This window comes from Hyposmocoma kahamanoa, unplaced genomic scaffold (genome assembly GCF_003589595.1).
Source record: "Hyposmocoma kahamanoa isolate Upper Pololo Valley unplaced genomic scaffold, ASM358959v1 206, whole genome shotgun sequence".
NCBI classification, from domain to species: domain Eukaryota; kingdom Metazoa; phylum Arthropoda; class Insecta; order Lepidoptera; family Cosmopterigidae; genus Hyposmocoma; species Hyposmocoma kahamanoa.
In genome coordinates this window covers 1,007,554-1,022,418 of record NW_020653729.1, presented here as the reverse complement: position 1 = coordinate 1,022,418, position 14,865 = coordinate 1,007,554, and the positions used below count along the sequence as shown (strand labels likewise).

At 39.8% G+C, this 14,865-nt stretch overlaps 1 protein-coding gene across 1 annotated transcript; it reads left to right on the top strand.

Annotated features, from left to right (window-relative positions):
• The first annotated feature begins 14,062 nt into the window (after positions 1–14,062).
• On the top strand, positions 14,063–14,572 carry LOC113227299. Its single transcript, XM_026460187.1, has one exon. It carries the CDS (start codon positions 14,063–14,065, stop codon positions 14,570–14,572), a length of 510 nt encoding a protein of 169 aa, XP_026315972.1.
• Positions 14,573–14,865: the final 293 nt, after the last annotated feature.

Here is a 14,865-nt window from a genome sequence, read left to right as displayed (position 1 = left end):
AATTGCAATTGATTTTAATTGCAATTGATTTTAATTGCAATTGATTTCAATTGAATTGATTTTAATTGCAATTAAATTTGCAATTAAAATCAATTCCGGCCGTTTGGGGGCCCGGTTGGGGCCCCGGTTGGGGGCCCGGTTAGGGGCCCGGTTGGGGGCCCGGTTGGGGGCCCGGTTGGGGACCCGGTTGGGGCCCCCGGTTGGGTACCCGGTTTTTTGGGCCCGGTTGGGGGCCGCGTTGGGGGCCCGTTTGTGGGGCCCGGTTGGTGCCCCCCGGTTGGGAGCCCGGTTGGGGGCCCCGGTTTGGGGGTCCGGTTTGGGTCCCCGGTTGGGGGCCCGTTTGGGGGCCCCGGTTGGGTGGCTCGGTTGGCGGGCCCGGTTCGGAGCATCAGGCTCCTTAACTGGCCCCTAACCGGGGCCTCCAACCGGGGCCTGCAACCGGGGCCTTCAACCTGGGCCCCAACCTGGGCCCCAACCGGGCCCCCCAACCGGCCCCCTAACCGGGCCCCAACCGGGGATCCCAACCGGGGCCCTCAAGCGGGGTTCCCAACCGGGGCCCCCAACCGGGGCCCCCAACCGGGGCCCCCAACCGGGGCCCCCAACCGGGCCCCCAATCGGGCCCCCAACCGGCCCCCTAACCTGCCCCTAGCAGGCCCCCACAACCAACGCCCTAACTCACCCCCATATGCCGTATAAATTTATTATAATTGTCAGTTTTAATTTTTTAATTGTTAATCAAAAACATTGAAAAGATTGAAAATTGATTAATTGTTAAATGTAGATATTTGCGATTATCGATTGATCAATTGTTAGTTGCGAGAACCGCAATTAACAATTGATTAATTGTTAATTGCGGTTCTCGCAACTAACAATTGATCAATCGTTAATTGCTGTTTCGCAATTGACAATTAATCCATTGTCAATCTTTAATTGCCAGAACAATTAAATTATGCCCAACACTGGTCACAAGTTATATAGCACTTCCCTGTCCAGACGGAACATAAACCCAGCGATAAAAAGATAGCTTATGAAATAAATCGATTGAACCGTATATCAATTTCGGCATGCATATTTCTGGAAGCTTTTTTACCACTTCACTTAAAAGAAAAACTACAGCTTAGCTACACTAATAGAAAAACCCCGGTGTACGCGTGTTTCCTGGACTTGTCAAAGGCTTTTGACTTGGTAAACTATGAGATACTTTGGAGCAAGTTGAGGGACACCAGTGTGCCGAGGGAATGCATTGAGCTGTTTAGGTTTTGGTATCAAAACCAAGTGAACCAGGTGAGATGGGCCGACGCTATGTCTGAAGAGTATAGGCTTGAGTGCGGTGTGAGACAGGGAGGATTGTCATCACCGACACTCTTTAACCTTTATATAGACCGGCTGATCGAGGAGCTTAGTGGCATGCATGTCGGATGCCATGTTGACGGAACCTGTGTCAATAACATAAGCTACGCAGATGACATGGTGCTGCTGGGCCCTTCGATCGGCTCGATTGTAAAGCTTGTAGCCACTTGTGAAAGGTATGCGGCTGCACATGGACTAAAGTACAACTCTAAAAAGAGTGAAGTGCTCATTTTCAAGTCAAGCAAATTCAATCCGGTAAATGTGCCTTCGGTTGTACTGGCCGGTACTGCATTGCGAGTGGTTGACAGGTTTAAGTACCTGGGTCACATGTTAACGGACGAGTTGAAGGATGACCTAGACGTGGAAAGGGAGCGCAGGGCGTTGGCAGTGAGGAGTAATGTGCTGACGCGCAGATTCGCTCGATGCTCGTTTAATGTTAAATTAACGCTTTTCAAAGCTTACTGTACATCTTTTTACTCGAGCAGTCTGTGGTGTCAGTACACGAAACGAGCTTACAATATAACAACGCGTTCAGGATGCTGATGAGGCTACCACGTCACTGCAGCGCGTCAGGAATGTTCGCTGAGGCGCGCTCAGACGGCTTTCACGCTATAATGCGAAAAAAGGCCGCCTCTTTTCTCCACCGTGCACGTGGTAGCCGCAATAGCATCCTGAATACGCTTGTCCATAGATTTGACAGTCCTATCCTAATTCATTTGATTAGGAGGGTCATAGGACAAATTAAATAGAGAATGTAAATGTAATGTGATGTAATGTATCTAATGTAATCTGTATTATTTACCTGTAAGTACTAACATAGTGTGTTTTAAGTTCTTTTTTACTAACAATATATGGAATTTATAAGTTCTGAAATAAAAGTCTTTATTATTATTATTATTATTATAAAAGAGTCGTTTCGCACGTGGAATTAGCGATCACTGAAAACACATTAGAAAGTACGCACACAACATTTTTCACTGATAACCTTGCACTTGTTGACGTCATTTATTGGTGAGTAGAACATGCGATCAGCTGTGATTGCTATGTGTGAGCTAATCGGGGACAAAAGTGTCGTGTTTCGATATGTCATAAGGAATGGGTAATGGGATTATATTATATAAGTTATCGATATGTGGCAGTACGAGATGAATCGTAATGACTATTATTATTTTATTTAAGTGCTAGTAACAAATTAATTTGGAAATATCAATTATCTCTTGTATATTTCTTAAGGTTAACGATATAGGTAGTTCGTAATGGCTAGGAAGGTTATTTCTATTTTTATCTAATTCGTTACACAATTGATGAGGACTAAGCACGGTCGGATGTAAAACATTGAGTTTTGCGAATAGAATAGCGTTATTGATGTTATCAATGTCGAAAGACAAGGTTAAAATAATTGCATCTAAAGAACTTATTAGGGTATAGTGATTTGAGACTTAATTTTTAACTTGTCATTTGGGTTGAAACTGTATTTAAGATTTAGTGGATAGTTTCCATATTTTTCAAGAGGTGTTTTTCATTTTCATCTTATTTAGATATAGAATTGTTAAAAAATGAAATGGTAGATTTGGTAACGTGAATATTATCTTTCATGAGATGGGCAAGATGTTTTTCGTCCGTCTGTACGTCGTTGATGACTTGATTTGACCATGAAATTTAATAATAATAATAATAATACGAGAATAAGACGAGAATTTGTTTATATTTATAAGATGTGGATTTCTTAGCGCATAGAGTGAATTGGTGCAATCATTTTGTATTTTAGAAGATGTTATGGAGTTACAGAATACACTTATTTTTTCAAATAAAAATTCGACTTTGTCTAAGTTAGGTTGTACATGACTTATATCTATATATGCGAAAGCGTTCCAATCGTTATTAGTAAACTTAACACCTAAAAACTTGTCAAAGTAAAGACCCACACTGCTGGTTGTTTGCGTTACACATTCGCACGTGCTCGGCGGTAACATCCATCTGAAATAGATAATAAGCTCTAGTCAGTTATTACATTACAATTATTATGACGTGCAGTCGCTTGCAGGTTTGATTTCGTCATAGTTATGACGTACGTGATTGCGATTAATAAGTAAGGTGATCGAATGGTTACCATTTAATTTCCCCCTAAGAACCCTTCCTCACCGGTGATAATGCTTTGTTTTGTTTGTGATGGCAGTTGACATATGCCATGTCGCCAGCGTTAAGATAGAGGTTTAGTATGTGAATCATAGAACGTTTTAGATTTTTGTTTTGAAGACTGTATATTTTGAAGGGCTTTCTGAGAGTCAATGATTAAGGGATCGGATATAGTCCGTGTAGGTATTGGTATCGAGAGTATCAATGCTGGAAAGTAAGTAGGGCATGTAGCCATATAGTAATTCTAAGGGCGAATAACCCGTTGTGCTGTGCACATTGGAGTTGTACGCAATCATTGCGCTAGGGATATCCTTAAATAAAGATATCCCTAAATAAAAATAAAGATCCCAAGTATGTTGATTCTCCTTTCCTTTTCCTCCATGTACCAGAATTTGATCATATCGCGATAATCGCGGAGGAGATTAAAAATGTCTTTGTATGTTACTTAATCAAAGTGACGGCCGTATAAATAAGAATATGATAAGATGTCGGTGACGACAGTGCCAACTGTGAGTGCGGCTCGTATGTAATTTGAAGCATGTCAACCTAATGTAATTTGAAGCATGAGATCCACGTGGTGGGCCAATGCGTTTTTGTTTGGTATAACACTCGGTATCTGAATGTCCCGTCTTGCCACAGGTTTTGCACTTAGACTTGTTAGTGGTTTTATATAAAAGATTTTGAAGTTTTTCTTCCTCAAGAGCAATGTTAATTGTATCATCTAAAGATTTGGGGCTTATGCACCTGACGTTGTTACTTACTCGGGGTTGTAGCCCTCAGGAAAATGTGAATAGTGTGAGATCTTCGGTCATCGCAATACGACCGGATAGATCTGTTTTTAAGGATTCAGAATTGTAAATCTCGGATTGAAGGTCTGTCAGGCAGCCTTCCCGGAAGGCAAATTGCGCGACATTTTCACAGGTCTGTTGCAGACACGACAGTAAATCTAGCAGTAAATGATTGTAGTGCTTCCTTTCGCCAAAATTTTGTTTCAAAAACAGCTTTAATTGGTTAAAGACATCGAATACTTTGTTGGAGCACACTATTTGGGCCTTGCCCTCCAAGCGTGATAAGGTATACTTCGTTAATAGGGATTTTTGGGGACGCTAGATCCAGAGCGTTATGGCAATTGGTAAGAAAAGCGGTGAGAGTTTCTCGGTCTCCCTTGTACGGGCTGATGAAATTACATAACACATGAATGGAGAATGGTTCGCTCGAATCTGGGCCCGCATCGCCTTTCTTTGTTTCGGTAGACATTAGGTTTTAAAATTTAATTTTTATCTATATATATATATTTAATAAAATTATTAACAATAATAGTAATAAAAATGAGTAATTATAGGAATTGTCTATATATGTATAACTAAGAAATAGTTAAAATAGTTATAGTTTCATAAATTGGTATATAGACAAGGAAAGTAATTTTTTGAATATTCTGGTAATTAGGTAGGTAAGGATTTAGAAGAAGAAAGAAAATGGTGAATATGTTATCGATTGACACTTGATAAGAGGTTTATAGCAATAACAGTATAATGGAATGTACCACTTACAGATTTAACGCGATCACGAAGAGGTGTAGCTGCATCTCCGAACACCTGGAAGCTGGTTGGCAGGCTTACAGAGCGTAAGGCTGACTGTCGCGACTTGACCACAGGAGGTGTTTGAGTTTTGACGAAGCGGCGATAGATAGCTCACGCTCCGGAGTCGGGTTGGCACTACGCAGTTGTAGTTTGTTAAATTGTTCGTTTTTACGCGTCCCGTATGGGATTTGACATTAATAAGTTCGTAAGGAACTTCAAACTTTTTGAGGATAATTTACTTTTACCCATAAGGTATCTAAGGCATATAGCTAGTTTGCTAACTTTTAATATTAAGGACGCTGTTATAGAAGATATAACACAGTCCCACGACAATGCTCCTACTTTAAGTAGCAACAGTATACTTTTTACTAACCATAATTTAAACTGAAAAACACGACAACAGAAAAGTCTAATCGTTTCCATGTAGTACATCAAAGTATTCAAGGCTTTTCTGGCAAAACATTAGAAATAAGTCTTCCTTTGCACGATATTTCCGTTGACGTGTTTTGTGTTACAGAACACTGGCTGAAAGATTACGAAGCCATTAACAATATAGAAAATTATGTAATAGTCATTTCGTTCATAAGAAAGAGCTTAAGTAGAGGCGGATCCATGATTATTATTAAGCGTAACTTAAAATTTAAAGAGCGTAAGGATATCACAAATCTTTCTACTGAACGAACTATTGAGATTTCATGTGTGGAACTGGATCAGTTTGTCGTCTTATGTGTATACTGGCCCCCCTCTGCTAATTTTAACGAGTTTGAATTAATTATGGAAGACAGTTTAAAGCGGATTTTTCCAACCAAAAAAAAACGTAGTAATATGTGGAGATTTCAATGTAAACCTTGGAAAACTGTTCTACTTCTGTAAGACTCATTAATTTATTTCAAAGTTTTAACTTGATTAATCTTTTTTTAGAACCAACTCGCATTACTGCCTCCTCTTCTACTTGTATTGATAACATCTTTTGTAACACAGACGCAGTGTCTAAATCAATAATAAATTGCTTAAGATCCGACCATAGTGGCCAATTGGCTTCTTTTAATTGTAAAATGAGCAAGAAGGTAGACCAATTTCTCTGCAGACCGATTACCACAGAACGAATAATTAGATTTCAAAACAATATCGGCAATAGTTTAAATTCCCTATCCCTATACCGGAGGCTCCAAATACTTTATACATATAACACGATATTTGGTTTAATTAAAAATGAATTTGACAATATATTTAAATCGAAAACATTAACTTTCCATAGAGAGACTAAATTCAACGACTGGGCAACAGTAGGTATTCATAAAAATCTCTCTCTCATAAAAGTCTCGTTTGTATGAGCTATATGCTATGAAAACTTATAATACTAATTCCAATTTCATAGAATATGTTAGAATTTATTCGAAAATATTTAAAAAAGTTTGTGTAGCTGCTAAGGTTAAGTTTCACAGCGACAAAATTAGACAATCGATAAATAAATCTAAAACTACTTGGAGCATAACAAATAAAGAGTCAGCCAGGGTTAAACTACACGATAGAGATATAGTTTTAGAATTAGACAGCAAACTTATAAAATCTAAAGATAAAGTAGCCCAAGCTTTTGATTCGTTCTTTTCGGAAATTGCTGTGAACACTACAAAATCATTAAATTCCTCCCCTTCACTTGCTATTGATCTCCTAAAGGAAAATGTTAACGTTTGTGGCAGTTTATTTAATTTTCGTCATGTTAATCCACAAGACATCATAAAAGCTTTTAAGTCAATACATGTTAAAAAAACTGAAAATCTCTGGGGCATATCAACTAAAGTTATAGACTCATAGGAAATGAAACTATTTTTCCGGATTTAAATCGCGTATATTTGTATCGTATCGCGTATATAGACTCAGTTATTAATCTCATTTCCCCACAGTTAGCTGTAGCTTTCAATAGGTGCGTTGACGAAGGTGTTTTTCCCGATTTAATAAAATACAGCAAGGTTATTCCCTTATTCAAAAGCGGTAGGAAAGTTGATCCTAGCAACTATAGGCCCATTTCAATTTTACCAGCTTTAAGTAAAATATTCGAAAAGGTTATGCTAACTCAATTACTGTCCTATTTCGGTAGGAATCATATTTTTCATAGTGAACAATACGGGTTTACTAGTGGTAGATCGACTAGCGATGCGGGGGTAGCGTTACTAAAACACATCTTTGATGCTTGGGAAAGGTCCCAGAACGCTATTGGTGTTTTCTGTGACCTCTCAAAGGCATTTGATTGCGTTGATCATAATACTCTTATTAGGAAGCTGGAACATTACGGTGTAAATGGCAAGGCGTCGAAACTTGTCTCGTCATATCTCAACGGTAGAATTCAGAAAGTAGACATAAATGGCAATTTGAATTTTGAAATGGAGTGACTTCTTTGGGTTCTCCAGTAAAAATGGGTGTTCCGCAGGGCTCAATACTTGGACCCTTCTTATTTCTGATTTATATTAATGATCTGCCATTCTTTGTTAAGGACCATTGCGAAATAGTGTTGTTTGCTGATGACACATCCTTGATTTTTAAAACAGACAGACATGACATTAACTATGACCATATTAATAATACCCTCTCTAAGGTAGTTTATTGGTTTAATGCTAACAATTTATTGCTTAATGCCAAGAAGACAAAATGTGTTAAATTTGAATTACCTAACGTAAAATCGACTAGTCCAAGCATAGAAATAAACGCACACACACACACACTCAACATAGCCCCGCACTAGGGAAACCCTGTGTTGCGGGTGCCATGGACACACACATAGACAACCACAAATTACACCCAAACTCACGAGAGAAATAAATGTAGGCCATACAAATATTTCTCCCGGCCCGGGAATCGAACCCGGGGACCTCTGCGTGGCAGTCCGGTATGGTAACCGTTCGGCCACGGAGGCAGTTGAACCGGAGAAAAGTTAGACCTTGTTAATAAAGCAGTCTTCTTGGGAGTGACCTTAGATAGTAAACTTCAGTGGTTTCCACATAATTATATCGTCTCTGGCCAGCAGATTAAGCTCCGCTGCTTACGCAGTCCGCAGAATACGTGAGCTTACCGATGTTAGTACTGCTAGACTAGTTTACTTTAGTTACTTCCATAGTATAATGTCCTACGGGATTCTCATGTGGGGCAAAGCGGCAGATATTCAAACCATATTTGTATTGCAAAAACGAGCGATTTGTTTTGTGTACCGTCTAGGCTCTCGGGTATCTCTCAGAGAAAAGTTTAAGGAGACTGGTATCATGACTGTGGCATCACAGTACATTTACTCAAATATTTTATATGCCCGTAAAAATATACATAATTTCAATAAGAAAGAAGATATCCATAATATTAACCTTAGAGCTAAGTCCAAACTCATGGTACCACGATTTCGTTTAACCAAGGTAAACAACTCTTTTATGGGGAACTGTATACGTTTTTACAATAAGATTCCGGAGCATATATTAAGTTTATCATTTCCTAAGTTTAAAAACTACATTAAAAATATTTTGAGCGAAAAATCATATTACAAAATTGAAGACTACGTGTTAGATAAAGATGTATGGAAAGACGACATGGCTCCAGAATCCACACAAATTTGATTCAAAGTGTATTCCATAGCATTTAAGTTTATTTGAAAAGAGCAATCCCTAGAGTTTCTTGCTCGTTCTTCTCAGGGAGGTCAGCGTAGTGAACGAGCAGTAGCTTAAATGTGACGTTTTCAAGTGTAAATTTATTTTACCTATGGAATAAATGATCTTTGACTTTGACTTTGACTTTGATACCAGAAGACGAAAAATAATGACGGTATCAACACTGGCAATCCCACTTCTGACACCAATGTTACGGGGCGGGTCAGGAAAAGCTTTTTATTAAAAAAAAACTATTTTTAAAACACTTTATTCTCAAAAAACAGGTCTGTGCCTCATGCAAATCCAATCCAAACTGCCTGCTCCGCGCATGCCCGGTTGCACGAGTTTTCGGTTTCCTATTGCATTGACTTAAATGCAATGGGAAACTCAGCGACTTTATTTTATATTTTTATGATATAACAGTACCATTCGGTAGACTAGAATTGGTCCTGACGTTTGTCACATTTACCGTCATTTACCCATAACTATATACGTGGGAATATGTACTGACGGGTACACTGCACGCAATCCACTCTTTACTATGTAGGTATGGCTACGAACTACACATTACACCCCACAAACGAATGTTCTTACACTGCATTACTCCAGGAGTTCTGCAAATGGCCAATCTTTGCCTTTATGGTTAAATAACCCTCAACAAGTTTTGCTGAAGAACCACCATACAAAGCAAGCACGACCCCATCATGGAGGAAGTAGAATTGCTCGAAGCGGACTTCCTTAATGGGGGAGAATCGATAGTGGCGAACCTCCATTTATCCCCCGGTGGAAACAAGACTCCCGGAAATAGATGACAAAGATGAGGAGGAATGGAAAGAGGCTCGAGATTTCTGCAGAAGGACGCCTGGGAGAATGTGGTGAATGCCATATACCTAATATATAAGGTATAAGCCATAGACAACATATGTTACATGTCACTGATACTCTGTCTCAAGCATTGTTTTAACTAAATAAAACCTAATATTTCGGGTAATAAACAACTCTCATTCGTCTCAGTATCAACGTGCGATCTCCCAAGTCAGATCATTACCAATGGTTCAGATGGTGATACACCTGTAACCATCTAGGGAATAGCGCCCACCACCTCCACTAAATGAGACTGCACCTTGTTGCCTCCTATTTGATTGTACGCGAAGAGTTTCACGACTCACATCCCTAAATTGTAGGAGCAGATCAGCTCTATCACTCTTTGATTGTCTATAAGACTAGATCTGTAATTCACTATAATTTCTTTCCATCAGTAAAGAATTCAAAATAAACGCGTGTCGGGGTCTGTACTAGAATGGCTTAACATGAATAACTTCCTGGTAAATGTTACGGGAACTAAATATAGGTAATCATGTTAGTGACAGGTTATGCAGTCATCAATAACAATTTCAATTTTAATGCGACCAAGTGCACGAAAGTCATTTACACCAACACGCATATTATATATTAAAGATAATATAGTTAGACGAAAATGGCGTATGTATGAAAATTACGATAAAATAAATATTTAAGAGTCACTGCGTATTATTGTAACTACGATATCGCATTGGACATGTAATGTACTTAGGTATAATGAAGTTAGTCCTATTTACAATACAGGCTACGTCAAATTCAAAATTCCTCATCACAGAAAAAGCCAACAGCACAGAACGCAAATTTGCTTACGCTCCACTTAAGAAGAGATGAAACGTCGTCAAACAATGATAAATTGAGTGCTGATTGCAGGGAAAAGTTTTGAAGAAGATCGTGATAAGCATTGAAGTGGCTGCGAGCCGTCGTTCCGCGAAGACGGGCGCGGTGACCCTCACGCGTCGAGTCCGCGCTGCGGCCGTGGGCTGAATGGCCAATCGCCGCCTAACCGAATTAAAACTGCGCTCGCTGATTGCTGCTTGTGCCGCGCCGACTTCTCTAATAGCCACTCCATCTGGCCTTTCGTTAGCTGAACACACTTGTGTCACGCATTATATTATATCTTTGTATTCGATATTATAGTTGAACACGGCAAACATAATTTTTAAGTTTATTGAATGTCACGGACCACCATGGTATTCAATTATTTTTGTGAAATTACTCCACTAGTTTGTTATAATTTTATAGTACAAAGAACGAGCATTAAGAAAAAATTCCTTCGATCCAGCTGGTTTCGAACCATCGTCTTCCAACAAACCGTGCCAGAAGCTACACCAACTAAGCCGCGGAACGAACTACCTTACGAACTTTTCTGTGTGCTAGTTGCAGATCTGTGTTTTAGGTTTTTATATATACTTTGATTTTTCGCCAGTCGACTCCAGCAGAATCGAAGGAATTTTTTCTTAGTGTTCGATCTTTGTATTAATATATACGTTTACTTCATTATTGAAGTAAACGTACTTATTTATATTATTTTACCACAATAAAGGTTTTCTAACCAGCACGCAGAATGCCGCTCGACAATTAAATGCACTCTATAAGCATGCTTTAGTGGAGGCTGTCGATGATCTGAGACGAACCGTGCGTCGCCTCGCTAGGCTGTAAAATGAATTAAGCCGTTGAAAACGCACAAGCTGCGCTGCCTTGTTCTCTTTTAAGCACAAACCTTTGCAAAAATACCTCGTTTATTTTCCAGATGCGAGGTGACTTTGATAAACGCCTACTCGCCTACGTCGCTAAGACTCATTCTAGTACAATCGTGCTTACGTTTAACTAAACAAGAACAAGTAGGGCGCGAGCTGCGCGACGCGTAATGATTTCGAATGAAAGCGAGCTGCCAGAGCGAAAACAATCACTCGAATACAAAGGACATGTGTAATAGCATAATTGTGTAATAACTACAGGAACATGACCAATACCAGTGCAAAATTGGACGCGAGAGCTGTCTTCTAGCTACGACACTGTGGTGGTGGTAAGGTAGCCCGCAGCGAGAGTGATACACGGAATACACATTTATAGACGAGAGTCGCCGACGACGGCGCGCGCTAATGCGCTACTCGTGTCGCGCTGGCGGCGCGCAGCGGCGACAGCCTGCATTAAAAAATTATGTGATAACTATGAGCTAGTTCGGTCGTCACATACGTATATCATCACATCTCGTAACATCCTACTTCTCTTTTACTAAATTGTTAATTTAAGTACACCCTTCAAAAAACTGTCTTAAAAAATAATAAATTGTTTGTTTTATTGTCTATTTTCTCCTCGAAACTAAAGTTACCTAAAAATCGTCCCCATACTTCCCGGAATGTCAAGAGTAAAATCAAAGGTAGCAAATTGTGGTAGTCGTCGCGTTTAAAAAACAGTAAATCGGTTTAACCACGCATCATATAAAGAAGTTTCTGCTCCCTAGAACGACTTAAATGCGTTACACGAGCACGTATTCAGGTAGTGCGAGGGTACAGAAGCGATAGGTATGTATAAAATCACAAAGGAGTATATCGAGTTCTTAGGTTTTCGCGATTGTTACACATAGGAAATGAAACTATTTTTCCGGATTTAAATCGCGTATATTTGTGTTTTCAAACAAACGACGTTTCGGGCCCTTTACAGGTCCCATGGTCACGGTTGACTGAGGTGGTACAGTCTTCAACCAGTTATGTCTAATATTGATGCAAATCACCATATTTTTTCACTATAGTTACAATAGTTATTAATTAAATACCTTCGTCAAAACGTCGGTTGGTTTGAAAAAACAAATATACGCGATTTAAATCCGGAAAAATAGTTTCATTTCCTACACAAAGGAGTACTTTTTTCAATAAAACTATGAAGGTAGTAATGGCGCCAAAAATTTAAAATAATTTGCGGAAATGACACTGACTCGTCATTTTACTGAACACTAACTGTATCCATTACTGAGTAGCCGTAGAGCTTCTCGTGAAAGAGTTCGTCCAAGGGAGTACTGCCACCTTACCTATTTCTGCCGCCAAGCATTACATAATGTCAGCATTACCGTGTTCCGGTTTCGAAGTGAAATGTGCCCCTCAGATCTTTACGACTTAAAGCTCTAAGTGGCGCTGTACCTGTTATGGACAGGCGTGTCGCTTTCCACCCGACACACGACTTGTTCGCCCCGTCACTTGGTATTATAAAAAAATCCAACACGAAATGCCATTGACAACGTGCGCAGTCCCCAACTCGCGTCGTTCCGGCGATGTGGTGGACTTTAACGCATGGCCTTGTGAGCTCTCCTTAAAGGAGGCTCGCACCCACCAAGGGGATTTAACACTTCAGAGACTTTTGGAGAAAATTTTAATCGTATCGTAACAAAAGGACATTTCGTACATATTGTGGACAAATCAGGGGCCCGTTACAATGCTTGGCGAAGGGAGTAAGCGGCACATTATGCACACGTCTGCGGAGCTCCAACAATTCCCGGAGACATCGGCAGTGGCTAGCACGGTTCGTTAAGATCCTGCTGGAGGCCCCTCCACGCTGGCAGCACCAGTGGAAAGCGCGGCTATTCGCAGAAAGCGTGCCCCCACTTCAAAAAAGTAGTAGTAATGCTTAGTAAGTCTTGTTTTTGTTTTTTGATTCAATTTGTTTTTTATTGTTTGCCACTACTCTGAATTACCTATATTTGTACTGTTTATTGATGTTAAGAGCATGATTTTGTATCATTTTTATATTTAGTCTCTTGTGGGTATTACTTAGTCGTAGCATAATCTTAGTTACCGTTTTTTCTGATCATGTTTTATAACACAGTCAGTCAATCGACGTCGAACTGTGCACACGCATATACCCCACCACTTTGTCGTCTCTTGTAAGTCAGTAGTTCCCAAAGTATTAGCAACAATGTTCAAGTGTAAACGATGTGATGCTGAATTTAGAGACGGAGTCCAATGTTCGGTGTGTCTCTGTCATCTCGACTTTCCTTGCGCTGGGATTACGGAAGTGGGCTATCGTAAGCTTGGTGATCGAAAAGCCACCTGGAGATGCACTACTTGCAAAAATTCAGCGAGTCCCCACCTATCTTCAAGCAAAGCCAAGTCACTTAAATCTACTGTGGACCTCGACGATGTGATGACGGAACTAAAGCGGCTAACAGCTTTAACAGCATCACTTCCGCAGCTGGTGGCTAGTGTTACGAGCTAGCGGAGTTAGCTGAACTGAAAAATCTGAAACCGGAGCTTGTGGATGTGAAGGAATCTATAAATTTCATGCATAACTCTGTGGACACCTTATTGTGATGTAGTAAGTGTAGTATACTTATTTAGTAGTACTGTAATGTACTTAGGATAATTATATACAATAAATATTCAGTCTTGTAACAGCATTCGTTGGTTTCACTCGTCTCCAATATCCCCGGCTACCACCGTCCCTACATTATCAAACAGGATAAGTGATATCGAAAAAGAAATCCAGATACTGCTTAAAACAAGAGATGAGATTAAGATGCTGCAGCAGCGAATGGACAAGCTGGAAAGCTTAGTTCGAGATGGGGAACGAAGATCTCGTATGAACAATATTGATATAAAAGGAGTGCCCGTAACGCAATCAGAAAACCTGTTCCAGATTTTCGCCAAACTTGGCGATCACATTAAATGTACTATACCTAAAGAAAATATAAACTACGTAGCTCGGATTCCCATGAGACATGACAAAGTCAATAAAACTATAATCGTGTCGGTGCATAACAGGTATCAGAAGGAGGACTTCGTGGCTGCAGCTAAGAATTTTACTATTATTCCAACGGACCTGAAACTTCCCGGGGTAAACAGGATTTTTATTAACGATCATCTGACTCTGGAGGACAAGCTCTTACTAAATAAAGCGAAGACATTGGCTAAGGAGAAATATTTTGAATTTACCTGGGTAAAGGGGTGCAAAATTTATGCAAGGAAAAGCCCCACGTCGCACGTTATAACTATAAAGTCGGAAGCGGATCTAAAAAAGTTAGTATAATTGTAACTATAACATTGTTACTACTTATAATAAGATTATTTTTAAATTGTTTTATTGATGTCGTTTTTGTTGAATTATTTTTGCTTAGTAAATGTCAGAGTTATATCGTGCTCGCTTCAAAGCTACTTTTGTCACTCACTATTTCGTCTCAACTTTCAAAATTTATACATACTTGTGTTGAATACATTAACAACACATATTATAATTTGCGAGCCACTGGCAGCCAACTAACTCGCTTATCACGTCGTCAGTGCGTGCACCTTTGTTTCGCTGTCGCGCGGTCTCGTTGCGAT

Bases quoted from the DNA above. Each gene is read 5' to 3' on its own strand.
- LOC113227299 (XM_026460187.1), top strand. From the start codon at position 14,063: ATGCTGCAGCAGCGAATGGACAAGCTGGAAAGCTTAGTTCGAGATGGG.